This window comes from Dromiciops gliroides, chromosome 1, assembly GCF_019393635.1.
Source record: "Dromiciops gliroides isolate mDroGli1 chromosome 1, mDroGli1.pri, whole genome shotgun sequence".
Classification (NCBI taxonomy): Eukaryota; Metazoa; Chordata; class Mammalia; order Microbiotheria; family Microbiotheriidae; genus Dromiciops; species Dromiciops gliroides.
The window spans coordinates 69,368,243-69,395,586 of record NC_057861.1 but is presented as its reverse complement, the minus strand read 5'-3'; the positions used below and the strand labels follow the sequence as shown (position 1 = coordinate 69,395,586).

The 27,344-nt window shown below is 41.0% G+C and overlaps 2 protein-coding genes across 2 annotated transcripts in view; one reads left to right on the top strand and one right to left on the bottom strand.

Moving 5' to 3' along the window:
- Positions 1-9,342, bottom strand: part of LOC122745514 (adhesion G protein-coupled receptor E3-like) — an 85,731-nt gene extending 76,389 nt beyond the window's left edge. Inside the window, exon 1 of the mRNA XM_043990853.1 lies at positions 9,312-9,342. Coding sequence (XP_043846788.1) covers positions 9,312-9,342 — 31 coding nt within the window. The remainder of the gene's footprint in view (positions 1-9,311) is intronic.
- Positions 9,343-19,346: 10,004 nt separating this feature from the next.
- LOC122745503 (phostensin-like) lies at positions 19,347-22,467 on the top strand. The gene is made up of 4 exons (XM_043990845.1): positions 19,347-19,421; positions 20,105-20,275; positions 20,794-20,970; positions 21,151-22,467. The coding sequence occupies exons 1-4, from the start codon at positions 19,347-19,349 to the stop codon at positions 22,465-22,467; spliced, it is 1,740 nt and encodes a 579-aa protein (XP_043846780.1).
- The last annotated feature ends 4,877 nt before the right edge of the window (positions 22,468-27,344 follow it).

Sequence of the window (27,344 nt, the reverse complement as noted above, 5' to 3'; positions counted from 1 at the left end):
ATCACCAGTCATCTTGACTGTCCTGCCAGTGGACTGTGATGACTCTGGAAGGGAGTGAGACCAATGACTTCGTGCAACTCTGTCTCACTTAAACCCAATTTGTGCATGAGTCAAAAGATATCACCCATACAATTTTACCATTTTTACTTATCTCAGAGTCCTGAGGTGACAGGCAAGTGCTGAAGCGGCAAGTGCAGATACAATGAGAGCTGTAGTCATAACCCTGAACACAGGTGGGCCAGGTCACAGGGTTATCTTCTTATTGGAAGCAACAGTGGGAATCGGCAGATCTCTGGATATCTGAGCAGTTTTAAGAACCCTATTGCTCATCTGGTGTGAATAAGGGGCTAGAAAAGGTGCCCTAAAAATTGTCTATTTACCCAACCCTGATTACAGTGGCAGGTGGGGATACTACCCTGTGGCCAAAGCAAAAAAATGCACAAAAAACTTCTTCAAAGATTTTTCAACTCAACACTGATACATGGAGCATGCATATACTTAGAGACAATGTAAAATCCAGTAAACCTAAAAGATGAACAGCTCTTGTTGTGAGAGAACTCACCAGATATCACATCCAAATAGCAGCCCTGAGTGCCTTGTTTCACTCAGGCTGCTACTTGGATGTGATATTTGCTGCATTTAACAAGGCTGGTAAATGAAGGCCATCTTACTGAAGCTGGAGCTGGATACACATTTTTCTGGAGTGGCCACAGTGAAGGGAAGCACTGTTAAGCTGGTGTAGGTTTTGCAAACAAGACTAATCTAGACAGGGGACAGCTAGGTAGCACAGTAGATAAAGCACCAGCCCTGGATTCAGGAGGACCTGAGTTCAAATCTGGTCTCAGACACATGACATTTCCTAGCTGTATGACCCTGTGCAACTCACTTAACCCTCATTGCCCTGCCCCCCCCAAAAGACCAATCTAGTCAATAAGCTTGTATGCCTACCAAAAGACCTGGAGACCCTCCTCATCAATGTATCAAAAGAGGACAAGCTTATAATTCTTGGTGACTTTAATGCTAGAGTAAGCTCAAACTACCAGATGTAGCAGGGAATCCTTGGGAGGAATGGAGTTGGAAATAGCAACAGCAATAGTCACTGAATACTGAAGACTTGTGCATCTCATGGCCTCATCACCAACACTGTCTTCCATTTATCTAAATGCAATAAAACTTTGTGGATGCACCCTCACTACAAACATTGGCATTTAGGTGGGGCCGTGAATTGATCCAACCATTCTGTAGAGCAATTGAAACTATGTCCTAAGGGCTATGGGACTGAACATACCCTTTGACCCAGTAATACCATTACTAGGTCTTATCCCAAAGAGATCATAGAAGAGGTAAAAGGACCCACATGGGGGCAGCTAGATGGCACAGTGGTTAAAGCACCGGCCTGGATTCAGGAGTACCTGAGTTCAAATCTGACCTCAGACACTTGACACTTACTAGCTGTATGATCCTGGGCAAGTCACTTAACCCCCATTTCCTACAAAAAAAAAAAAAGGACCCACATGTACAAAAATATTTATAGCAGCTCTTTTTTGTGGTGTTAAAGAATTAGAAATTGAGGGAATGCCCATAAAATGGGGAATGGCTAAACAAGTGTGTGAATGTAATGGAACACTATTGTGCTGTAAGAAATGATGAGCAGCTGATTCTTCTCTTATAGCATGACTGATGCAGAAATATGTTTAATGTTGTTATGTATGTGTATATGTATATATATATGTATGTGTGTATATATATCTATGTATATACATACAAACATACATACATACATAACACACATATATATACAAACATACATACATAACACACACACACACACATATATAAAACCTATATCGGCTTGCCTGCTGTCTGGGAAGGGGGGGGAGGGAGTGGAGGGAGGGAGAAAAATTTGAAATTAGAAATCTTATGTAAACAAATGCTGAAAGCTATCTTTATATGTAACTGGAAAATAAGAAAATAGTTTTATTTTTTAAAAAAAGAAATGATGAGCAGGAGCATTCAGAGAAATCTGGAAGGACTTACATGAACTAATGCTGAGCAGAACCAGGAGAACATTGTACATAGTAACAGCAACATTGTGTGATGGTCAACTGTGATAAACTTGGCTCTTCTCAGCAGCGCAATGATCCAAAATATTTTCAAAGAACTCACGATAGAAAATGTTCTCCACATCCAGAAAAAAACAACCTGTGGCTTCTGAATGCAGATTGACCCATACTGTTTCTACTTTTTGGTATTTTTTTCTCTTTTTTGAGGTTTTCCCCTTGTGTTCTGCTTCTTTCACAATATGACTAATGCAGAAATAGGTTTAATGTAATTGTACATATATAACCTATATCAGATTGCTTTCTTCTTGGGGGAGGGGGGAGGGAAGGGGGGGAGAAAAATATGGAACTAAAAATCCTATGGGGGCAGCTAGGTGGCACAGTGGATAAAGCACTGGCCTTGGATTCAGGAGGACCTGAGTTCAAATCCGATCTCAGACACAACACCAGCTGTATGACCCTGGGCAAGTCACTTAACCCCAATTGCCTCACGAAAAAAACAAAACAAAACAAAAACCCAAATCCTATGAAAACAAATGTTGAAAACTGTCTTTATGTGTAAGTGGAAAATAATAAAATACCTTTATGATTAAAAAAGAAAACTATTATTAAATAATATAATTGTTCTAATAATTTTCATATAATAGTCATTAAAAATGCTAGTAATACAAAAATGGCATTTAATAGACTATGATTATAAGGAGACAAGACAGACAGGATGTTAGAGTGACAAAGATAATGCGTTGTGCAGAGTGCTGCACTGATCACAGAATTATCTTCTCCAAGTTAAATATTCACAAAAGCAGTGGCCCCAAGTCAAAAGTGACTACCAGAAAACAATGTCAACAGATTAGAACTCTTCTCTGAGCAGGAACAGTTTGGTGCTAACTTTCAAAGAAAGTTGATCCAACACACAGTTAGCAACAGTGGAGCATAAAAGAGTGGAAAGCTTTCAGAGATTTGGTGTACAGCACTGAATTTGCTCATCTCAGTCAGAACACTCACAAACATCAAGCCAGGTTTGATGAAAATGATGGGGAAATTCAGATGCTACTAAATGAAAAATGAGAAATCCACAGAGTTTACCAGCAGGTCAGTTTGTCCATCCCTAAGAAGGTAGAATTTAACCACATCAAAAATAAAATATAAACAAAGCTTAGAGAGATGCAGGAATTTTGGCTCAGTAAGAAGGCAGATAAAATTCAATTTTGTGCTGATGTACTGACATTCTAAAGCACTTTTAGGATGTCTTGAAGGCTATTCATTTGAAGTAGAGAGATACACACAGAGTAAAGGTAAAAGGCTGGAGCAGAATATATTATGCTTCAGCTGAAGTAAAAAAAAATTAGGGATAGCAATTCTTATCTCAGACAAAGCAAAAGGAAACATACATCTAATTAAAGGAGATAAGGAAAGAAACTACATCTTGCTAAAAGGTACCATATACAGTGAAGTAATATCAATGCTAAACATATGTGCCCTAAGTGGTATAGCATCCAAATTCTTATAGAAGTTAAATGAGTTACAAAAAGAAAGAGACAGCAAAACTATACAGTGGGGAACCTCAATCTCTGAAGAAAACTGAATGGAGATAGAAAGGAATATACCTTTCCTCAGTGGTACATGGTACCTATAGAAAAATTGACCACATTTTAGGGTATATAAACCTTGCAATCAAATGCAGAAAGGCAGAAAAATAAATGTATCCTTCTCAGATCATGGTGCAAAAAAATTATGTGTAATAAAAGGTCATGTTAAGATAGACTGAAAGTTAATTGGAAACTAAATAATCTCATCCTAAAGAATGGATCAAACCACAAATCATAGAAACAATCAATAATTTCATCAAAGAGAATGACAATAATGAGACAACATTCCAAAACCTATGGGATACAGCCAAAACAGTCATTAAGGGAAATTTTATATCTCTAAATGCCTACATGAATAAAAGAGAGAAAGAAGAGATCAATGAATTGGGCATGCAACTAAAAAAGCTAGAAAAAGAACAAATTAAAATTCCCCAATTAAATACCAAATTAGAAATTCTGAACATCAAAGGAGAAATGAATAAAATTGAAAGTAAGAAAATTATAGAATTAATAAATCAAACTAAGAGCTTGTTTCATGAAAAAAAAACCTGATAAAATAGAGAAACCTTTAGTTAATTTCATTTAAAAAGAGAAAGAACTGCCTAATAATAATAATAATAATAATAATAATAATAATAATAATAATAATAAGGCAGCTAGGTGGCATAGTGGATAAAGCACTGGCCCTGGACTCAGGAGGACCTGAATTCAAATCCAGTCTCAGACACTTGACACTTACTAGCTGTGTGATCCTGGACAAGTCACTTAGCCCTCTTTGCCCTACCAATAATAATAATAATTATAATAATAAAAAGAGAAAGAAAAACACCAAATTACCAGTATCAAAAATGAAAAGGGTGAATTTACCACCAATGAAGAAAGAATTAAAGCAATAATTAGCTACTTTTTTACCCAACTATATGCCAATAAATTTCACAATCAAAATGAAATGGATGAACATTTTATTGTGTGTGTGTGTGTGAGTCAATTGGGGTTAAGTGACTTGCCTATGGTCACACAGCTAGTAAATGTCAAATGTTCAAGGCTGAATTTGAACTCAGGTCCTCCTGACTCCAAGGCTGGTGCTCTATCCACTGTGCCACCTAGCTTCCCCTAATGGATGAACATTTACAAAAATATAAATTACCCAGATTAACAGAAGAGGAAATAAAATATTTAAATAAGCCAATTATTTAAAAAGAAATTGAACAAGCCATCAATGAACTCCCTAAGAAAAAAACTCCAGGGTCTTATGGATTTACCAAACATTTAAAGAACAATTAACTCCAATACTAAATAAAGTATTTGGAAAAATAGGAGTCCTATCAAATTCCTTTTCTGAGACAAATATGGTGTTGAAACCTAAATCAGGAAGAACCAAAACAGAGAAAGAAAATTATAGACCAATTTGCCTAATGAATATTGATTGATGCAATCATTCTAAATAAAATATTAGCAAAGAGATTACAGCAATTGATCACCAGAATAATACAATGTGACCAGGTGAGATTTGTACCAGGAATGTAGGGCTGGTTCAATATTAGGAAAATTATGAAACATAATCGACCACATCAATAACAAAACTGATCAAAATCAGATGATTATCTCAGTAAATGCAGAGAAAGCTTTTGACAAAATACAGCACCTATTCCTATTAAAAACACTAGAGAGCATAGGAATAAATGGAGCTTTCCTTAAAATGCTAGACAGTATCTGTCTAAAATCATCAGCAAGCAATATATGTAATGGGGATAAGTTAGAAGTGCTCCCAATAAGATCAGCGATGAAACAAGGATGTCTATTATCATCACTATTCTTCAATATTTTACTAGAAAAGTGATCTTTAGCAATAAGAGAATAAAATTTGAAAAGAAATGAGAAATTGAAGCAATTAGAATCAGTAAGTAAGAAACTGAACTATCACTCTTTGCAGATGATATAAAGCTATACTTGGAGAATCCTAAAGAATCAACTAAAAAACTACTTGAAATGATGAACAAGTTTAGCAAAGTTTAAGGATATAAAATAAACCCTTATAAATCATCATCATTTCTATATATGACCTACAAAGCCTAGCAGCAACATATAGAAAGCAAAATTCCATTTCAAATAACTGCAGACAATAGATAATATTTGGGAGTCTACCTGCCAAGGCAAACCCAGGAACTATATGAACACAATTACAAAACATTTTTCACAAAAATAAAGTCAGCTCTAAACAAATGGAAAAATATCAATTGCTCATGGGTAGGCCTATCTAATATATTAAATATGACAATTCTATCAAAATTAATTGACTAATTCAGTGTCATACCAACCAACTACCAAAAATTATTTTATAGAGGTAGAAAAAATAATAACGAAATTCATGTGGAAGAACAACGGAATAGGAAAAAATGCAAAGGAAGGTGGCCTAGCTGTACCAGATCTAAAATTATATTATAAAGTAGCAATCATCAAAACTATTTGGTTCTGGCTAAGAAATAGTGGTGGATCAGTTGAATAGTTTAGGCACACAAAACAGATCAGGAAATTAATATAGCAATTTCCTGTTTGATAAACCCCAAGACTCCAGCTTCTGGAATAAAAACTCACTATTTGACAAAAACTGCTGGGAAAGCTAGAAAATAGTATGGCAAAATTTAGGCATAGACCAACATCTTACACTGTTTATCAAAGTAAAGTCAAAGAGATATGTGATTTAAACATATAGACTGATATCATAGACAAATTAAATGAAGAAGGAATAGTTTACCTGTCAGATCTATGGGAATGGGAAGAATTTATAACCAAAGATTTATAATCAAAAATGAGATAGAGAACATTATGAAATGCAAAATGGATAATTTTGATTACATTAACTTTTTAAAAATTGCACAAACAAAAACCAAGGCACCCAAAATTAGAAAGTAAGCAGAAAGCTAGGAAATAACTTTTACAGCTAGTGTTTCTGATAAAGGTCTCATCTCTCAAATATGTAGAGAAATGAATCAAATTTATAAGACTACAAGTCATTCCCCAGTTGAGAAATGGTCAAAGGATATGAATGGGCAGTTTCGAGATGAAGACATTAAAGCTATCTATAGTCATATAAAAAAATGTTCTCAGCTACTATGGATTAAAGAAATGCAAACTAAAACTACTCAACCTCACACCTATTAGATTGGATAATGTGACAGATAAAAAGGTAAATGATAAATGTTGCAGAAGATGTGGGAAAATTGGAACACCAATGCATTGTTGGTAGAGTTGTGAACTGATCCAACTATTCTGGAGAGCAATTTGGAATTATGCCCCAAAGGCTATAAAACTATGCATACCCTTTGACCCATAAATGCCACCATTAGATCTTTATCTCAAAGAGATCATAAAAAAGAGAAAAGGACCCACATGTACAAAAATATTTATTACTGCTCTTTTTGTGATGACTGAGAATTGGAAACTGAGGGGATGCTTATCAATTGTGGAATGGCTAAACAAGTTGTGGTATATGAATGTAATGGAAGACTATTGTGCAGGCAGATTTCAGAAAAACCTGGAAAGACTTACATGAACTGATGCTCAGTGAAGTGAGCAGAACAAAGAGAATATGTTACACAGTGGCAGCAACACAGTGTGATGGTCAACTGTGAAAGACTTAATTAGTTTCAGCAATACAATGATCCAAGACTCATGGTGGAAAATGCTCTCCACATCCAGAAAAAGAACTAAGTAGTCTGAATGCATACTGAAGCATACTATTTTCACTTTTGTTGTTGTTGCTGTTTTTGTTTGTTTGTTTGGTTTTTCTTTTTTTGGCTTTTCCCTTTTTTTTCTGATCCTTCTCTCAGAATTTGACTAATGTGGTCATATGTTTAACATGAGCGTGATGTATAACCTATATCAGATTGCATGCTGGCTTTGGGAGGTGAAGGGAAGGGAGGGATTGAGAAAAATTTGGAAGGCAAAAATCTATAAAAATTAATATTCAAGGGGCGGCTAGGTGGCGCAGTGGATAGAGCATTGGCCCTGGAGTCAGGAGTACCTGAGTTCAAATCTGGCCTCAGACACTTAACACTTACTAGCTGTGTGACCCAGGGCAAGTCACATAACCCCAGTTGCCTCACACACAAAAAAAAAAGTTTTAAAAAAATGAATGTTTAAAGCTATCTTTGCATGTAATTGGAAAAAATAATATAAAATACTATTTGAAAAATGCAAGATGTGAAAATTTAAAGAATACAAATATTCACATGAGCTGTTTATGCCTAACCCTTGGTAGATCATTCCAAACTCACATTGGTCTGAGCAGCCACAGTCAGATACACTGTATCTTGACTCTCACATGGTGATGTCATTTTGGTCCTCTTCAAGAATGAAGGACCAAAACCAACCATCTGCACCCAAACTACTGTTCTTTCACTCACTTTGTTTTCTCACTTCCTAGGGAAGTAGGGCTGACTCACATCACAGTTCTAATGGAGGGGGGCCTCAGGAGTTAGAAGGAATGGGGAAGTCAAGAAGCCACAATGTGCTGAAGGCCAATGACTTGAGCATGCAAGAGCTGCACAAAGAACGGTCTAAATTCTTTTTTTCTGTGGTGTTTGACAAAGCATTTTCCTTAACACAAAGTCCCAGAGTAGGCAGGATAGCATTTTTGTCCCCATCTTACACAAGAGGAAAGTACAGCTTAGAGAGGTGGTGACTTGCTGAGAGTCACAGCTACTACTCTGTTCCCTTTATCACGTTGCCTCCAGGGATGGAGTCTGACCATGGACAAGATTTAGAACTGGAAGAGGCCATGAAGAGATCCTGTGGCACAGTCTTTCTCATTTTACAGAGGAAGAAACTGAGGCCAGAGAGGGAAAAGAACTTTCCTATGGTCATAGAAGTAGCAAGTTAGGATTAGAATCCAGGACCTCTAAGCACAAACCCACTTGTCTTTTACTTGCATCATGCACCTCCAGCCACAAACCTCCAGTTTGGATCAGAGGAGCTTGGACAAAACTGGGGGAAAGACAATTTCCCCATAAACCTCTTCTTCCTCCCCACAAAGAACCTCATTGGCTGTTCCCACCCTAGGATGTGGCTCTGCCAGCACCTGTTCTTCATGATTTTCTCCTCTAACCTGACTCCCAAAAGGTACTGCTTGCCTTCAGTGTTACAGGACTTGGCAGGGCAGAGGCCAAAGGGAAGGGGTCAGGGGCTAGTTATAGAATAACAGGTAGAAGCTGGGAGAGGCTAAAAGACAGAGGGTGGCAGATGGAAAGATGGAGGTTGGAGGACAGAGGGTAGCAGATGGGGGGGGGGAGGACAGGTACACAGAGGGATAAAGGGAGCAGGACAGAAGGTGGCACACAGAGGGAGGAGGGGACAAAGAGTGACACCCAGGGGGATAGAGGCAGGAGAGAAGGTGGAAGACAGGGATGGAGGCTGGAGTGACAGATGGGGGCAGGAGGGGCATGGAATAGGTTCTAGGAGCAGAGTACAGATGGGGGAAGACCCCAGAGGTCAGAAGGCAGAAAGGCAGAAGGCTGTAGTCATGGGACAGAGGACAGAACATGAGGAAACCCCACCCAGGACCTCCTGCTGCTGGGCCAGCCTCCCCAGTTGCCTTAGACTGTTGATCCCCCACCACCCCTCCTGATGGAGCCCAAGGGCATCCAGGAGCTGACTGTCTCACCCAGAAAGAGGCCTCGGGTCAGGGTTGGCATGACTCGACCACTGCGCAGGAGGGAAGGGGCAGGAGTGGTTTATTGCTGGCTCCCAGAGGACTGAGTTGGCAATGGCAGTACCAACTGGAAGAGCTGGAATGGGTGATCTGAGGGGCAGGGCTCCCACTGGCTGAGCCTTTTATGTGGGGGTGGCTCCTAGGCAGGACCCTCCCCTGAACTCATCCAATAGGGTCAGTTTCAGGAGGGAATGAGACTCCTAGAAACCAGTTCGTCACTCAGCCTAGCCCAAAGTACACACTCATAACAGAGAAACACCACATGGCAGTGAATAGGGCATGCACACACACAGAGCAGCACAAGGAACACAAAGATACAGGCTAGCACAAACCCAGAGACACGCTTGCAGATGCTGGACAGTGCACACATATAAACAGGACACTGCCACAGACAGAGATAAACACAGGACACATGCTCTCAATAGAGACAAGCACAGGCCCCTGCCCATGGAAGAATGCCCGTGAAAACACAAGCAAGGACAGAGGTAAGTAATTAAGTCTCTTGTTTTTCTACAACAATTAAATACACACATAGACAGCCAGCTGCTTCTGGGGAGTTTGCACCTTTGTGTTTGCTGATATTTTCACATGAATCCTTAGTGAATGTCCATACATGGATGTCTGTTTTAGAACAAACCATTCTTTCCCCTGACAATCTATAAGTCAGAGGCAGTGTGGTATAATTGTTAGAGAGCTGCCCTTGAAGCCAGGATGATACAGTCAGGTCCAGAAACCTGATCACTGGCCAAGTCATCTAGCTTCTTATAAAAGAGGCCACTCTTGCTCTTCTTCTTAGCGCCATCTTGCTGACTTCCACTGCACCATGAGAGCCAAGTGGAGGAAGAAGTGGATGTGTAGGCTGAAACGCAAGAGGAGAAAGATGAGGCAGAGGTCTAAGTAATCTGACTGTGCTGAGCACTGAGGCCACAGGAGCAGAGATGGAATGACCCTTGGTGACATTCTCAGGAAGGCAGAACCCTGGAAACATCACTCCCTACAAAGCACTGTGCTGGGGCAGTTGGGAGGCACAGTGGATAGAGCACTGGCCCTGGATTCCAGAGGACCTGAGTTCAAATCCACTCTCAGACACTTGATACTTACTAGCTGTGTGATCCTGGGCAAGTCATTTAACCCACATTGTTCCGAAAAACAACAACAACAAAAATAAATAAACAAAGCACTGTGCTGCTAACTCTACCATATGAAAAAGGACTGTCACCACCATTTGATACCTCCCTGACAAAAGGACATGCCACCTCTTAATGCAGATTCCACCTACCTGCTTCTTGATTTTACGCCATGGGACTCCTATCATTCCGGACTGATTGTTCCTTGTGGCTTAGTGTAGCGCACCTGTACAATAAATCCTTGCTACTTTCTTGTTTAAAAAAAAAAAAGAACCCACTCTTTTCAAGAGAAAATATTGAGATAGTAAGTTTCCTCACATGATAATCCCCTTTTCCAATGGAGCCACAGTTCAGTCCTCTACAATAATATTTAAATCAGAAAGAGAAGGACATTAGAAGAGGGTCAAAGAAAGGGTTTCTCAGATCCTGGAAGGAGCATTTATATTGTGTGTTTTGGGTGGGAAGGGGAATGGACAGAGAGAAGAGGAGAGAGGAAAAGAGAATTTGTGTATGTTGATGTGTATGAGATCAATGATACACAAAGGTGTGGAATGGAATACTGGGTACTGAATGAGACATATATTTTCAGACTTGATCAATGCCTTGAGACTTATTGCACTTGACTAATTTGTTCCAAGGGAAGGCTCCCTCCAAGTGGAAGCGGCAGGGGCAGGGACAGTGATGGTGAGCTAGTAGGTAGTGATAGAGATGCAAAAATAAAACCCATTTAAAGAGAGAAAAGCAAGAAAACGAAAACAAAAATACAGGGAAGGAAACAAAATGTTCCAAAGAGGATACAAGCTAACAGGGCAATTTTGTTGCTACCTTGTTGAAGTGAATTGTTTTTTGTTGAGCCATTTTTCAGTTGTGTCCAACTCTGCCATGACGCCCTTTGGGGTTTTCTTAGCAAAGATACTGGAGTGATTGGTAATTTCCTTCTCCAACTCATTTTATAGATGAGGAACTGAGGCAAGTAGAGTTAAGTGACTTGCCAAGGGTCACACAGCTAGTAAGTGTTTGAAGCTGGATTTGAACTCAGACCTTCCTGACTCCTGGCTCAACGTTCTATCCATAGTGGCTGTCTGTTGAAGTAGATAAAAACTTTTAAAAATCACCTCTCAAGATTCCAGTCTCGTGGGTAATCATCCTTTCTGTTTTAATTTGTGTATTGAAATATTTATATTTGTTGGGGGTTGTTAAATTCATAATAAAATAGGAAAGATGAAAGAACACTGGGGTTTGGAGTCACAGTGACTCTGACACTTAGTATTTGTGTGACCTTGAGTAAGTCACATAGCCTTTCAGCTAAGGTTTCCTCCTCTGTAAAATGTCAGGGTTGGACTAGATGACCTCTCTAGTAATCTCTATGAGGTCATTTAACCTCTGTGTGTTTCCATTTCTTTTTAATTTTTATTGATATCTTTCATTTTTACTTAACTTTCATGTTTCCAATATATCCCTCCAACTTTCTCCTATTCAGTAAACTGTCTCTTGAAACAAAGTATTTAAAAGAGAATAGCAATTATGCAAAATTAACCAATACATTATATTGTCTGACAGTACATGCAATACACCCCTACTCACCTCCTCCTCCTCCTCCTCCTCCTCCTCCTCCTCCTCTTCTTCTTCTTCTTCTTCTTTTTCTTCTTTTTCACCATATGAGGCCATTGAGTGACACCCCTGATGAATCTTGTTCATTAGAGGCAGAATTTGACTTTAGATATCTCCATGTATCCTGTTCCCCACCCTATTCCTGCTTACAAAGCTGCACCTGGAAAAATGTCCTATTTATAGGGGAGATGTCTGAGTGGATATCATGGCCCCAGGAACTATGAGAATTCAGTGGGAAAGCTTTGGCCCCCTGGCTCAGGAAATGGACTGGAAAGGTCCCAGCCTCAAACAGTCAGAAGGAATGAAAGGTTATGGGGAGTGGGGTGGGGGGAGGGGATTCCCCTGCCCAAAGGCCCTCCTCTTGCTGCCAGGAGCAGATTTGGAAATCTGGGCCATTGGGCTAGAGTTTTGATGATGAGCTGGAGGCTGAGTAAGTCAACCAGTTACAGTTATTTTTAAACTCATTGAGTGAGGCAGCTTCAGAGAAAGCAGCTTTCCAGAGGCATGGGCCTTGCCAGAGGCAGTTGGTCCCAGCTCTGTTTCCCCGCTGAGCTCTGTGGGAAGATGTATCATGTGATCTCAGTAATCTCCAGAGCAGCTGGTTTCTTTGCCCAACCCCTGCCCTAACCTGTGGGCTTCCCTGCACCACTGTCCTTGGGTTTCTTTTTCCCTTCCAAACTATTCCTCCTCTCCTCATCTGGCAGATGTGCTCCTGTCTCCCCTTCTCGATGCTAGGCCTTGTTGGAGCCCAGGATAGACTCTCCCCATCTCCTTGCTTTGTGCAGACACATAGCCTCTGTTTGGGAATTGTTTGAATGGGGTCTTGTCCACCACCAAGTACTCAGCATACTCTCAGTCTTCCAGGCAGCAAGAGCTGGGGCTGGGGTATGGGATTTGGAGAACCTTTTACTTTCAAACTCTGTCTTCAGTTTAAAGATTAATCATCTATTGTATGGAACCTGAAATATCTCCTCGTGCTATCCAAATTGAGAACCAGCCTCATCCTCTCAGCATTCAGCCAAGTTCTTTATCTATAGGCCACAAAAGTCTTGGGCCAGAAAATTTGGCTGTAAGGAAAGGACTAACTTTAGCTTGTTCTCTGATAAGTTTCTAATATAGCTGCAGAAGTCCTTAGATAAAGGAGGAAACATTTTTTTTACATTGCAGAGGAATCAGTCGGCACTATGTATCTTTCACAAAGGTATTATATGAATTTTATAAATGCAGAATACTAGGCCATAGAATTAAAATGTTACTGATGTGGGATGGAATTTAGGGTCAAATTGATTATGAGTTTTCCCAAAAGAATTACAAGACTCAGTGACTCAGTTTCCCAAGTTTTATTGCAATACTGTGAATGATCACAGGGAGAGAACCAGAATAGTGGAAAGGTATCTCTTGAATAGGGAAAGAAAAGAAGACACAAGGCTTTAGAAACAGGTTCCATTTGAAAGAGGTCAGAAATCTTGGTAGGGGTAGGGAATGAGTTAAGAACCAGAATCTCAGTAATCAGATTGATGTGGGGTAAAATTAGGGTCAAATTGATTGTGAATTGTCCCAAAAGAATTACAAGACTCAGTGACTCAGTTTCCCAAGTTTTATTGCAATACTGTGGGTGACCACAGGGAGAGAACCAGAATATTGGAAAGGTATCTCTCAAATAAGGAAAGGAAGGACAGTTATATTTATAGTATGGATAAATTGATTATCAGTCTCATTATAATAATCTCTACTTTAGGGAGGTACAGGGGAGGGCCTGTCCTACTCATTATAATAATCTCCACATTTGGGAGGTACAGGGGCGGGCCTATCCTAATTTGGAGTAGCTGGGGTCCTAAACCAACCCCTGAGGCAAGTACCTTTTTCTGTGGAGGTGTGTTTTGGGGGTTTACTTGTCATAAGGTGAATTTGGGGACAAATTTGGCCTTTTCTGCACATGTCACTTTCTGGTTCCCATGACTAGTTTCAAAATATCTTCATTTTTCATTTATTCCTAGTTTGAGTTTCTATAGCCTGGCAATGTATCATTGTTATAGTCTTAGGCCTTCATGGCCTAGCTCCCTCTGTTCCTGTTATGGGTACTAATTACTGTGGGTAAGAGAACTTGGCATCCTGACTTGTAAGTTATCCATTAACTGGGGTCTGAATCCTTCTTAGAGCTCATATCTGAATTAGAGCTTGGGTCTTGGGTTTTTCTATTAACCCCTTTTTTGCCTCCTACATCATTACCAGTAGTTATTATAAACCCATAGTTGCTTGGATTTAACCCAAAATCTGCCCTAAAAGAAACAATGTGGTCTGAATGTGTGCTCTTCTATCAGGATTATTATGGTAAATTAGGAAGATATGGCGTTAAGAAAGCTTACCTCCCAGGGTTGTGAGGATCACATGATTGTAAAGTCCTTAACATAGGGAGAGTGTTCTATAAATGATTTTCTGTGTAAAGCAGAGAGCAAAAATGTTATGGGGAAAATTGGTATAGGGGTTCTGAGAAATTCCTCTTTGAAGAATTGCACTCTCTTGCATACAAATCCAATTGGAGTGAAATAATGGTTTATTGGGGTGGGGGAGGAAGCCAGGAGAGAGGTCCCTGAATTTCTTCTCATAGAGAGAATGGTGAGGAGGCGTGGCTCTCTGGGATGCCTTTCTCCCTGAGTGGGAGAGGAGCAGTTATTTGTGTGTGTGTGTGTGTGTGTGTGTGTGTGTGTGTGTATGGTGGTGGTCCAGTGGGGTCATCATCATCTGACTATGAAGGGTTCCCTTGTTGGGGAAGGACCATCCCCCACTGGTGATGTCTGAGGAGGACTGGGTGAGGGGCAGGTCCAGATCCCTTGGGCCATCTCTCTCCCCCTGGCACAGGGGCAGCAATCACACCTGATCTTGTCTCCCTGAGGGGTGGATTGGCAATTGATGGATTTTGTTACAAGTTTTAAAAAATTCCTAATGCTTTAAGGTATTATGTTTCTTGATTTTCTTATAGTGCATAAATTGGTAAACGATGGTATCAGTTGTTACGTGAAACCTCTTATATGTGTGTGTTTTCTGGTAAAAATTTTATTTCTTATTGCGATTAGAAGATATGAGCAGAATGCAAGTATGGAAGATTTTGTTGTTTTCAGTCTAATGGTGTGATTAGCTTTTAGGAAAAAGGAGAGAGATTTAGCATGTTAAGAGCATTTTATCTCATGAAGATTTGGTAAATATTTCTTGTTAACATCAGTACAAATTTAAAGCTGTTTCTTATATATATATATATATATATATATAATCCCCCCCCCCAGGATATAATGTGTGCATGTTCAATTAACACTTGTGTGATTTAGAAGGCCTGCTATTTTATTTGCAAGCTAATTTGTTGCAAAGACAATTTGATATTGATAGCAATTATGTCCAAAGCTACTGTAATTTGTGAGATTTTAATGAGGGTTAAGTAACTTGCCCAGGGTCACACAGCTAGTAAGTGTCAAGTGTCTGAGGCTGGGATTTGAACTCAGGAAATCCTGAATCCAGGGCCAGTGCTTTAACCACTGCGCCACCTAGCTGCCCCCCTATGGGTTTATTTTCATAGAGATTTTCATGCTTTTAAGATTGTGTTTTATACTTAGCTTAAAAAAAAGGGGGTAGAATATTTGTAAAAGCTTTTTATAGTCATGTGATCAAGTTTATATTTTGTAATACTCTTATTAATATTAAGTTCATATTCATTTACATTTCCCTAGTTTGAATTTCATTGTCTTGTATTCTTCCATGTGTATTTTCTTCTATTCATTCATTTATCTAATTTTGAAACAATACAAGATGATTTTGATTTCATAATACAATGTTAATTCCCGGGGTATTGTGCTCCCATATTCTGAGTTGTTTGTTTTTGTTATTTTTTTCTCTCAACTGATTATTTGATTGAACTCTATAAAGCATTTCCCTGGCAAATTGGTTGCCATGGCAAGTGTAAATTGATTCTAGAAGTATTATTTTTGATAACCAATATTCCAAAAAAAAGGGGGAACATTTGTAAAAGTTTTTTTTTCAAAACCAATATTCTAAAAAAAAACAGGGGGGAACATTTGTAAAAGTTTTTTTTTTTTTCAAAAAAAGGTTTTCTTTAAGATTGTGCTGTGTAGGGGACAGCTAGGTGGTGCAGTGGATAAAACACTGTCCCTGGATTCAGGAGGACCTGAGTTCAAATCCAGCCTCAGACACTTGACACTTATTAACTGGGCAAGTCACTTAACCCTCATTACCCCGCAAAAAAAAAAAAAGATTGTTTTGTGTTTTAACTTGTATTTAAATATGTTCTGATTTTCACAAAAGTAGTTGTATACTTAGTAAAAAAGCTATTATTTGAAATTATTGCATAATTGTATATTATATTCTGAGTCAAAGTACATTCACATTTTTGGGGAACATTAGTATCTTCAATTTTTAAATCCATATGAGACTTGGATTATGGGAACTTATCATTTAAGACATTAATTGCCTTCATTATAAGTTATCAGATGCCAGTTGGCCAAGATGCCATCCAGTCACAAGAGGAATACATACAAGAGCAGACACTGAACTGTCACACGAGGGGAGACATGCATGAAGTCAAGGTATGGCCAAGGGAACGGCTTTGGACAAATGTTGAGGTTGGTTTCTCTTGGTTTAATTTTTCCTCAAAATATTGTACAGATGGCTGGAAGTTTTCGTCCCACCCATCTCATTCTACACCTGACTTCTATACCCCCTCCTATATGCCTGATGCCATGGATGTCTCAATCCCATGTATCTGATTAAGTCTGACTCAGTTTCTTCCAATATGTTTGGTGGTATGGACATATATCCCATCCACCTATTTTAAGCCTGGCATACTGCATGGGCAGTATATATTGCAGGGACAATCTGACCTTGGGAAGTTGAGGTAACATGCACAGAAGTGGTCAAATTTGTCCCCAGTTCACCATATGATAAGTAAACCCCAAAAACACACCTCCAGGGAAAAAGGTACCCACCTCAGGGGTTGGCTTAGGACCTTAGGAAGTCCAAATTAGGATAGGCCCTCCCCTGTACCTCCCTAACATGGAGATTATTATAATGAGACTGATAATAAATTTATCCATACTACAAATATAACTGTCTTCTCTTTCCCTTTTTGAGAAATACCTTTCCATTTTTCTGGTACTGTCCTTGTGGTCAAAAGTCTTTCAATAAAACTTGGGAAACTGAGTCACTGAGTCTTGTAATTATTTTGGGATGGCTAACACACAATCAATTTGATCACCTTAATTCCATCCTACATGAAGTTCACACCTGAGTAAACTTACTAGCTGTGTCACCCTGGGCAAGTCACTTCACCTTGTTTGCCTCAGTTTCCTCATCTCTAAAATGATATGGAGAAGAAAATAGCATATCATTCCAGTATCTTTTCCCAAAAACAAACAAACAAAGAAACAAACCAAAACTCAAACAGGTTCATAGAAGAGTTGGATATGACTTAATACCAACAACACCAACAGTGTTGATTAGACTGCCTTTCTCAGAGATGGAGTCAGAAAAGGGAAAACAGCTAAAAAATCTGCATTAGTTGACATGCCAGGAGAGAGAGAGATGACTAGGCAGTTGTGTGGTTGCTGAAGACCCTGTGAAATGAGGCAAAGGCTCACCAATCAGAGAATAGAGTCAGAGGATGAGTACCCAAGTTCTAGCGGGAGGCAGAGGCTTTGTAACAAAAAGGACCTAAGGGGGCAGCTAGGTGGTGCAGTGGATAGAGCACCGGCCCTGGAGTCAGGAGTATCTGGGTTCAAATCCAGCCTCAGACACTTGACACTTACTAGCTGTGTGACCCTGGGCAAGTCACTTAACCCCAATTGCCTCGCTAAAAAAACAAAAACAAAAACAAAAAGAACCGAAGGAGTTAAAGGAGCTCAGCAGGAGCCAAGTAATTGGGTGAGCAGTAGGTAGAGTACTGGGCTTGGAATCAGAAAAATCTGAGTTCACATCTAGTCTTAAGTACCCTGGTCTGAAGTGACCCTGGTTGGGTCACTCACCCTCTGCCTGAGTGGAGGGCAGTGTGTCACAAATGCGTTTTCTTTTTCTGAAGGGTACTTATTAAAGTTACCAGCACATTTCTGCCTGCTTGGGTCAGAAGGTAGGAACAAACTTTTTCCCCCACACATGACTAATGTGGTGCTTTATTTTTTCTTGAATGAATTTATTTGTTACCAAGAAACATTCTTTTGGAAGGTTTAATGGTCTTGGTTCTTTAAAATAATAATAATAAACATTTTTATTTAAAGTTTTGAGTTGCAAATTCTATCATTATTGCCTCCTTCCCCTGCCTCTTCCCTGAGGTGGTGAGCAGTCAGAAACAGGTTATAAAAGTGCAATTCTATAAAACACAGCCGTGTTAGTCATTTTGTATAAAAAAACGTGAATAAAAGGGAAAAAAATGAAATCAAGTGGAAAATAGCATGCTTCCGTGTGATTTCAATTACTATCAGTTCTTTCTTTGGAGGTAGATGGTATGCTTGATCATTAGTCCTTTGGGACTGCCATGGATCATTATTTTGCCGAGAATAGTGAAGTCATTCATAATTCTTCAGCAAACAATATTGTTGTCATTGTGCACAATGTTCTCCTGGTTCTGCTCACTTCACTCTGTATCAGTTCACACATGTCTTTCTGGCCTTTCTGAAATCATCCTTTTTGTCATTTCTCATAGCACAATAATATTCCATTGCCATCCCATACCACAGCTTGATTAGCCATTCCCCAATTGATGGGCATTCCTTTGATTTGCAATACAAATAAACATCTAAAAACCATTCTTTCTTTTCTGGTGGATAAAAAAAATGGACCTAGAATTAGAAAGGCCTGAGTGAAAATCTGACCTCAGACACTTGCTAGCTGTGTGATGCTGGGCAAGTCATTCGACTGCTGCCCCACTTTCACCATTTGTAAAATAGAGACCATAATAACATCTGTCTCCCAGGGTTGTTCTCAGGATCAAATGAGAGAATACCTGCAAAGCACTTTGGCAACCTTCAATCAGTATAGTAAAGCTATTAGGGTCCTCATGATTATTATTATTCACTGCCTACCTCCTTCTATTGTCATGGAAATGGATGGCAAGGGAGAGGGGAGTGGTTCTCTCCAGTGGGAACACCAAGTCCTTGCCCAGAGCTGGGGAAATCCAGGGGGCATTCTGAACAAGACAGAGCATGCCATGAGGCCTGGAACAGGAACAGCCCCAACCCCCAAATCACAGACAATGGCAGAGGAAGGGTCTCCAGGCTGGGAGGGCCAGCACCATCAGAGGCTCCAGGAGGAATCGCTGCCCACTATTGTGAGTCCTGACAGGCATCCCAAGCCATAAAGAGAGAGAAGGAAGCTGGGTATGGTGGCCTTGGATTCTGAGGTTTGGAGTCCCAGATCCCCCACTGACCTGGAGGAGGTCACTTTTCTCTGAGCCTCAATTTAGCTATGTGTAAAATAGAGGGGGTGTAAAACATAGGTCCCTTGCAGCTCTAACATTCCAGAACTTGTGTCCAGAGGCTGTGCCCCAGCACCATGTTGCATCCTCATTGCCCTGCTCCTCACCTGTGTTTTGGCACACAGATTCACTCCCTTAACCAGCTATTGTTTCCTTAAGTGTGGTGTTAATTCATCACAAATAGTTAACACCTCTAGACTACTCCCTTGGGACCTGCCTTCAGAAGTCTTCCATTGGGAGGCTGAAGTTCTCAAGTCAAGAAGCATTGAAGTACCTATTGTGTGGCAGGCAAGGTGTGAGCTCATGACCAAGAGAAAAAGGAAGAGTTGACAGGTGGGACCAGGGAAGCCAGATATATAAGGGCTTTTCTCCTTGGAGAGAAGCCTGCTCAGCTCAAGGGAACCAAGCTCCAGTGGAGAAGTTCCTCAAGTAAGGCTCAGTGGAGGAGTTTCTGAATCAAGTCAGAGGTAGAGCTGACAAGAGATAGAGGAGAAGAAACCTGATCTTCCACTTGACTGGTACACTGTGAGTTATAGGCAGTGTGCAGTCCCAAGGAAAGTTGGGGCAGCAACTACCATCAGAGAGGGGTCCTGGACTCTAGCAGTGCTAAAGTCTTGCCCTTTAAGGGGAAGAACACAGCCCGAAGACAGTATTATCCATCTGGGGGACTACATAGACCCTTGGGGAAGCTACAGCTCATTGAAAAGGTAAGGAGAACCCCTTTCTCAGTCCCTCTGTTACAACTCTTACCTCCCTCCCATTTCTCCTAACATCCATCTCTCCTCCCCTTTGGTCACCCTACTTGGTTCCTTTCCCTGGTTCTTCTCCAAAGTGTCTCTTTCATTTTTTCCTCTTCTCTCATCTAAAGCCTTCTGTCATCCCCCACCCTGCCTCCATATTCTAGGTTGGCTTTGTTTCCTTTCCCCCAGATCTCTCAGCCTCTTCTCTCCCTCTCCATTTAACATGTTCAATCCTTCAGCATTTCCCCTAGTTTCTTCCTTTCCCCTCATTCTCTTGTAGCAGTTGTCTCCCCCTTTCTGGTCTTCTCATCTTTCCCTCCTCCCAGGGGGTTATGTCTTTTGCCTTCTTCCTTGCCTTCCCTCACAAGCCCTATAACACAATTCCTCTCACCCTCTCTGACCCACACTTGCTGTCATCTTATGACTCTCTCCCACTTTCTTCTCTTTGACAACACTCTCTCATGGCTCTCTGTCTTCCCTTCCAGTTCTTTTGCCTCACTTGGACCATGGCTGTTACACCAGGTTGGAAGCAGCTCCTACCAGCCAGGAGAAGAGAGGATGAGGATGCTGCTGGGGAAGCAGAGCTGGCTGAGAGAGACCAAGTGGCCCAGAAACCAGTCCAGCAAAGGGGATTGTGGGATAGATTCCATAACTCGCCAGAGGTACCAGTGGCAGAACCAGATCTTTGGAACGAGGCTCTAGGTTTCCCTGAGGATCATTTTATCCACAAGGTGTGGCAGCAGCAGCAGAAGCAGAAGAAGAAAAAGCAGAAGGAGGAGGAGGAGGAGAAGAAGAAGAAGGAGAAGGAGAGGGAGAGGGAGAGGGAGAGGGAGAGGGAGAAGGAGAGGGAGAGGCAGCTGTGGCAGCAGCCACTGAAGGAGCAGCAACATGCAGACAAGCAGCTCACTGATCAGAGGCCACCTGTGGGTCAGGTTCATATTTCAAGGGGTGTAGAAACCCAAGAGAAGAGACCTGGCCCAGCAGAGCCTGAGGAACAGTCTGCTATGAAGAGAGTCAAGAGAACAGAGGCTGAGCCTGGAGGAGGCTGGAAAGAGGAGGCTGGGGCAGCTGAATTTGGAGTGCAAAGCCTTAGGCTTGCAGAAGCTTTGGAATGGAGGCTAAACCTAAGGGAGGCTGAGGAGGAGAGTCCAAAACTATCAGAGTCACGGCAATGGGAGAAAGGCTTTGGGGAAGCTGGAGAACAAAGTGTGAATCCAGTAGAACCTCAAGAACAGACTTCTGGGGGCTCTGAAATGGGAGAATGTAGACTGAGCCTCGAAGAAGAAGGCAAAGGGAGCTCAGGGGAATCTGGGACAGAACAGAGACTAATGCAGAGGAAATCCAGGGAGAACTCAGGCCTTTTGGAGACACAGATGTGGAGCTCAGAGGTAATAGAGGCAGCAGAAATGAGACTGAACCCAGGAGAGGATGTGGAGAAGAGTTCTAGACAGCTGGAAGCACAGAAATGGAGCCTGAACTCTGGGAAAGCTCTAGATTGGAGCCTTGGGAGATCAGAGGCTCCAGAACAGAAGCCAGTGCCTTCTGACTCTGGAGATGACAAGTTGGACTTGCTTGGGGTAGAGGCTGGAGAAGGGAGGACAGAGGCTTCTGAAGAGGAAGCTGGAGATGAGGGCAGGCTGGTGAGCTCCCTTAGAAGCTACTGCTCTGTGACCACCCCCCTCCCAGCCAAGAAAGTTGGACCCAGAGCCTCAAAGCCTCAGCACTCCCTGCTTCCCTCAGTATCTTCCCTACCTCTTGCCCCAGCACCTCTTCAATCCACAGAGAACCAGCTGAGGAGTCTTATGTTCTGTGAGGTGAAATCTGGGGCTAGGGTAGGAACCTCCCACCACAATAGACACACCTTCACAGTTAAGCCGAGGTGCCCTAGGCCCCCTGTAACCCCTGTCCCACCTGAACCCCAAGTGCCTGACCCTGGGAAGAAGAAGTACCCCACTGCTAAGGAGATAGAGGTGATTGGGGGCTACCTCCATCTCAGCCGAAGCTGCCTGGCCAAGAAGTCCTCTGAGAGATGCCACAAACACCTCAAAATTTCCTTTAATGAGTCAGCCCTGGAGACCACCTATTATTACCCTTCTGAGAGGTCCGTATGTGGTCTGAAGCCTGAGTCTACCCCCCCCACACCCCCCTCCAATCAATAGGAAGATGAGGAGGGATCAACTTGGGGGAGGACTGCAGAACAAGGCCCTGCTGGGGAATGAGCCCGGTAGTGGGTGACCTTCCCAACTGGGAGGGTAGAGCTCATTTCCACTCTCAAGTGTTGATGTTAGATCCTCCAGCCTTCCTAGAAATGGTTGTGCTGAGAGACCCCCATTAAGTGAGCTGCCAGCAGGGAGAAATCCCACTTCTTTCTCTACTGCACCTTCTCTGGGCTCTATCAGGAGAAGACCTGCCCCCATCCCCTAAAAAGGAGGGGAGGGAGGCTTGACTGTTCAGAAGCTTGGATGTGAGTCTTTATGTTTTTTCTTGCTTGCTTAGGTTCAATAAAGTCTCTTCTTTGTTCCATGTCATGTTGTTCTGAGGGCCTACAGAGGAACTGAGGCCTCTTTTTAATTTTTTTAATGGTGACCTGGGTATGAGGCAGATTTGATTTGATTTAAGTCAAAAGCTGTCCTAAACTCAATAACTTGGTTTAAGTGTGTGCTCTCCTGTCAGGACTGTTATGGTAAAGTAGGACCTAAAATAAAATACATATTTGTTATTGGGCATCAAGAAATTTACTAACTGTATGGACCCAAGAACGTTCCATTTATCTCAGTTTCCTTTTCTGTAAGGGGATAATAATGAAACCTACCTCCTGGGTTGTTGTGAAGACCACGTGATTGTAAAGTGTAAGGTAAAATGGAAGCACATTCAACTAAATTAACACCAAATGATTGGTAATTAATTGGTTCTGTTTCAAGTTTTAAAACATAGAATATTCTTCAAGGTATTACTATTTTTAAAAATTTTCTTATAATATGTAATTTGGTCAACAATTGTATCACCTGTTAGAAAAGCAATTTCTCTTTTGAAAGGGGGCTTAGCATAAATCAGAGGAAGTTTCTTCTCTGAGAAACAAAAGCAAAGATGATCAGAAAACAGGATAGACATATAGAGGACTCAAGGGACTATTAAAGTTGAGATTGACCAGCTAGCTATCAGGCAGACACACATAAGAAGGGGGGAAGCAGGGAAGTCCATTAGGTGTGGCTCCTACCAAAGGTCAAGATCATCATTTCAAAAAATCCCCCTCAACTCTCAAGAATATGACAAGCATCCAGGCTTTCCCCACCCCACCCCCAAAAGGAACTTTCCACTTTCAGGTAGACACCCCACTATCCTGTATAAAAGCTTTTGCCTTCTGTGAGAATATTGTTACCAGGGCCCCATATTATTAACAGGACCCCCTGCTAAGCAATCTTGAGGTGACCTTTCTAAGGTCAAGTTAGGGTCTGGAAGTCACCTCACAATTCATGAACTGCCTTCAAGTCATGTCAATCAATGGACTTACATGCTACCAGCCAATTAGCTTGGAGCTCTATGGGGGGGACCGCCCCTTTTCCTGCCCTGCAGGGAGCTTCTGTTCAAGGACACTCAGGATCTTTGTCTTAGTTGCCTGAGTTGGCTAGGTAGAAGCAGATCTTATCTACTTAGCTGGCTTTCCTATGCTTTTAGAGACAAGTGTTCTCTTTGCTAACCTCTAACATACTTTAATAAATGCTTAATGCCTAAACTGTTGCTGAAGCTTTTAATTTATATGTAAATCCTAGCTAGCTGTCTCCGCACTAGGGACAGGTAAGGTGACCACACATATTTAGTTTTACCCATCACACTTCTCACTGTTAGAGGAGGGGGATTTTTCTAAGCCACTTTCTCTCCAAGGGTAAAATCTTAATTTGGCCACTTTCTCTAGTATCAAATAATTGACCACTTTAATTCTAATTGGACTGCATGCAGAGTGTAATTCTTTATTAAGGAAAACCTAAGGACCCCTAGTTTGCCTCCATGACATCTTCTAATCTAGATGTTATTTGATTAAGAATTATAATGTTAAAAAAAGAGATAGGGGCGGAACCAAGATGGCGGAGAGGAAGCAGCAAGCTGCCTGAGCTCTCCTTCTGTTCCCTCAAAAACAACATTAAATCAAGCCTCTGGATGGATTCTGAAACTACAGAACCTGCAAAGAGACAGAGAGACACAGTCCTCCAACCAGAGATAATTTAGAAGACTTCAGGAAAAGTTCGGTCTGACTCGACCAAAAGGGAGGCCCAGCGCAGGGCAGCAATCCAGCGCTGAGGGGGTCGGGGCAAGTCAGCAGGAGCTGTGGGCCACAGCTGAACAACTGAGGCCCCTGGAACCTGGTTCAAAAATCCGGTGGCCAAGAAGGACAGTGGAAAAAACTACCCACACCAGCCGAGAGGGCCATGAACAGATCAGGTGAGATCAGACGCCTAGATTGGGCGCCTGGCTGGCCTAGCGCAATCAGACAGGAAGTGCAGGGCAGGGGATCTCCACACACCATAAAGGCCTCAGAGTAAAAAGCCGGTCACGCAGCACCTGTACCCCTGCACAAGAAGCCCAAAACAGGGACCCTGGTGCCCCCAGAGCAGACCTCAACTTAAACAATAAATAAATAAACTGCAATAATGAGTAAGAAGCAAAAAAGAGCCCTCTCCATTGAGAGCTTCTGTATCAATAGGGAAGAAGCCAACACAAACTCAGATGAGGACAATAGCCTCAAATTTCCTACATCTGAAGCCTCACGAGGGAAGGTGAATTGGTCTCAAGAACAAAAAGCCTTCCTGGAAGAGCTCAAAAAGGATTTTAAAAATCAATTGAGAGAGGTAGAAGAAAAAATGGGAAGAGAAATGAAAGCAAAACAAGAAAACTATGAAAAAAGAATCAGCAGCTTGGAAAAGGAAGTACATAATTTCACTGAAGAAAACAAAGCCTTAAAAAATTCATTTGGCCAAATGGAAAAAAAAAGTGCATAATCTCACTGAAGAAAATAATACCTTAAAAAATTCATGTGGCCAAATGGAAAAAAAGGTGCATAATCTCATTGAAGAAAACACTGCCTTAAAAATTAAAATGGGACAGTTGGAAGATAAGGAATCCATGAGACACCGGGAATCAGTCAAGCAGAATTTAAAAAATGAAAAAATAGAAGAAAATATGAAATACCTCAATGGAAAGACAACTTATCTGGAAAACAGATCGAGGAGAGACAATTTGAGAATCATTGGACTGCCTGAAAGCCATGACCAGAAAAAGAATCTAGACACCATATTCCAGGAAATTATTAAGGAGAATTGCCCTGATATCATAGAATCAGAGGATAAAATCATCATTGAAAGAATCTACCGATCACCTCCTGAAAGAGACCCCAAAAGGAAAACTCCAAGGAATATTGTAGCCAAATTCCAGAATTATCAGGTGAAGGAGAAAATACTCCAAGCAGCCAGAAAGAAGGAATTTAAATATCATGGAGCCACAGTCAGGATTGCTCAAGACCTGGCAGCTTCAACATTAAAGAATTGCAAGGCTTGGAATATGATATTCCGGAAGGCAAAGGAGCTTGGATTACAGCCAAGAATCTATTACCCAGCAAAAATGTGCATTTTCTTTCAGGGAAAAAGATGGACATTTAATGACATTGGGGACTTTCAATCTTTCCTGGTGAAAAGACCAGAACTGAATAGAAAATTCAATCTCAACATACAAGACTCAAGAGAAGTTTAAAAAGGTAAACCAGGGGTGGGGGGGGGGGAGAAAGGTTACCCTATTAGGTTAAACTGTTTATATCCCTACACAGGAAGATAATACTCATAACTCTTAAGAACTGTAAATGTATTTGGGCAGAGAGAAGGACTTTACATAGAGGGTATAAATATAAATTGTCTTTGATGTGATGATACAAAAAAGAATTAAGGGGTTAAAAAGGGAGACTATGGGGAGGAGAGGAAAGGGGAGGTGGAATGGGATGAATTATGTCATATAAAGAGGTGAAAAAAAAACCTATTACAATAGATGGAAAGAAAGGAGGAGGGAACATTGTTTCAACCCTATTCTCATTAGATTTGATTCAAAGAGGGAATAACATATACGTTCGTTGGGATAAAGAAACTTAACTCATTCTTTAGAGAAGCAAAAGGGGAAGGGAAAGGGGGGGGGACTGATAGATGGGAGGACAAAAGCAAGGGAGAAAAGGGTAAAGAAAAGAAAGGGGGTGATAAAAAGGGAGGGCAGATCGGGGGAGGCAGGGGTAAGAAGTAAAACGCCGGTGAGGAGGAATAGGGTGAAAGAAGGGGGGGAAAGTACAAAGGGGGTAAATAGAATGGAGGGGAATAGACAGTCAGTAATAATAACTGTGAATGTGAATGGGATGAACTCTGCTATAAAACAGAAGCAAATTGCAGAGTGGATTAAAAACCAGAATCCTACAATATGCTGTTTACAAGAAACACATTTGAAGCAGAGAGATACACACAGAGTAAAGGTAAAAGGCTGGAGCAGAATATATTATGCTTTAGCTAAAGTAAAAAAAGCAGGGGTAGCAATCCTTATCTCAGACAAAGTGCAGGCAAAAATAGATCTCATTAAAAGAGATAAGGAAGGAAATTACATCTTGCTTAAAGGTATTATAGATAATGAAGTAATATCAATATTAAATACGTACCAAGTGCTATAGCATCCAGGTTCTTAGAGGAGAAGTTAAATGAGTTACAAGAGTAATTAGACAGTAATACTATACTAGTGGGGGATCTGAATCTCCCCCTCTCAGAATTAGATAAATCTAGCCAAAAAATAAATAAGAAAGAAGTAAAAGAGGTGAATAGATTACTAGAAAAGTTAGACATGATAGATGTCTGGAGAAAATTGAATGGGGATAGAAAGGAATATACCTTTTTCTCAGCAGTACATGGCACATTTTCAAAAATTGACCATGTATTAGGGCACAAAAACATCATAGTCAAATGTAGAAAGGCAGAAATAGTAAATGCATCCTTTTCAGATCATGATGCAATAAAAATTA

Coding starts and splice junctions, on each gene's coding strand:
- LOC122745503 (XM_043990845.1), top strand. CDS start 19,347: ATGGCAGAGGAAGGGTCTCCAGGCTGGGAGGGCCAGCACCATCAGAGG. Junction 19,422..20,104: donor AGGAATCGCTGCCCACTATT/GTGAGTCCTGAC, acceptor TGTGAGTTATAG/GCAGTGTGCAGTCCCAAGGA. Junction 20,276..20,793: donor AGCTACAGCTCATTGAAAAG/GTAAGGAGAACC, acceptor CTTCCCTTCCAG/TTCTTTTGCCTCACTTGGAC.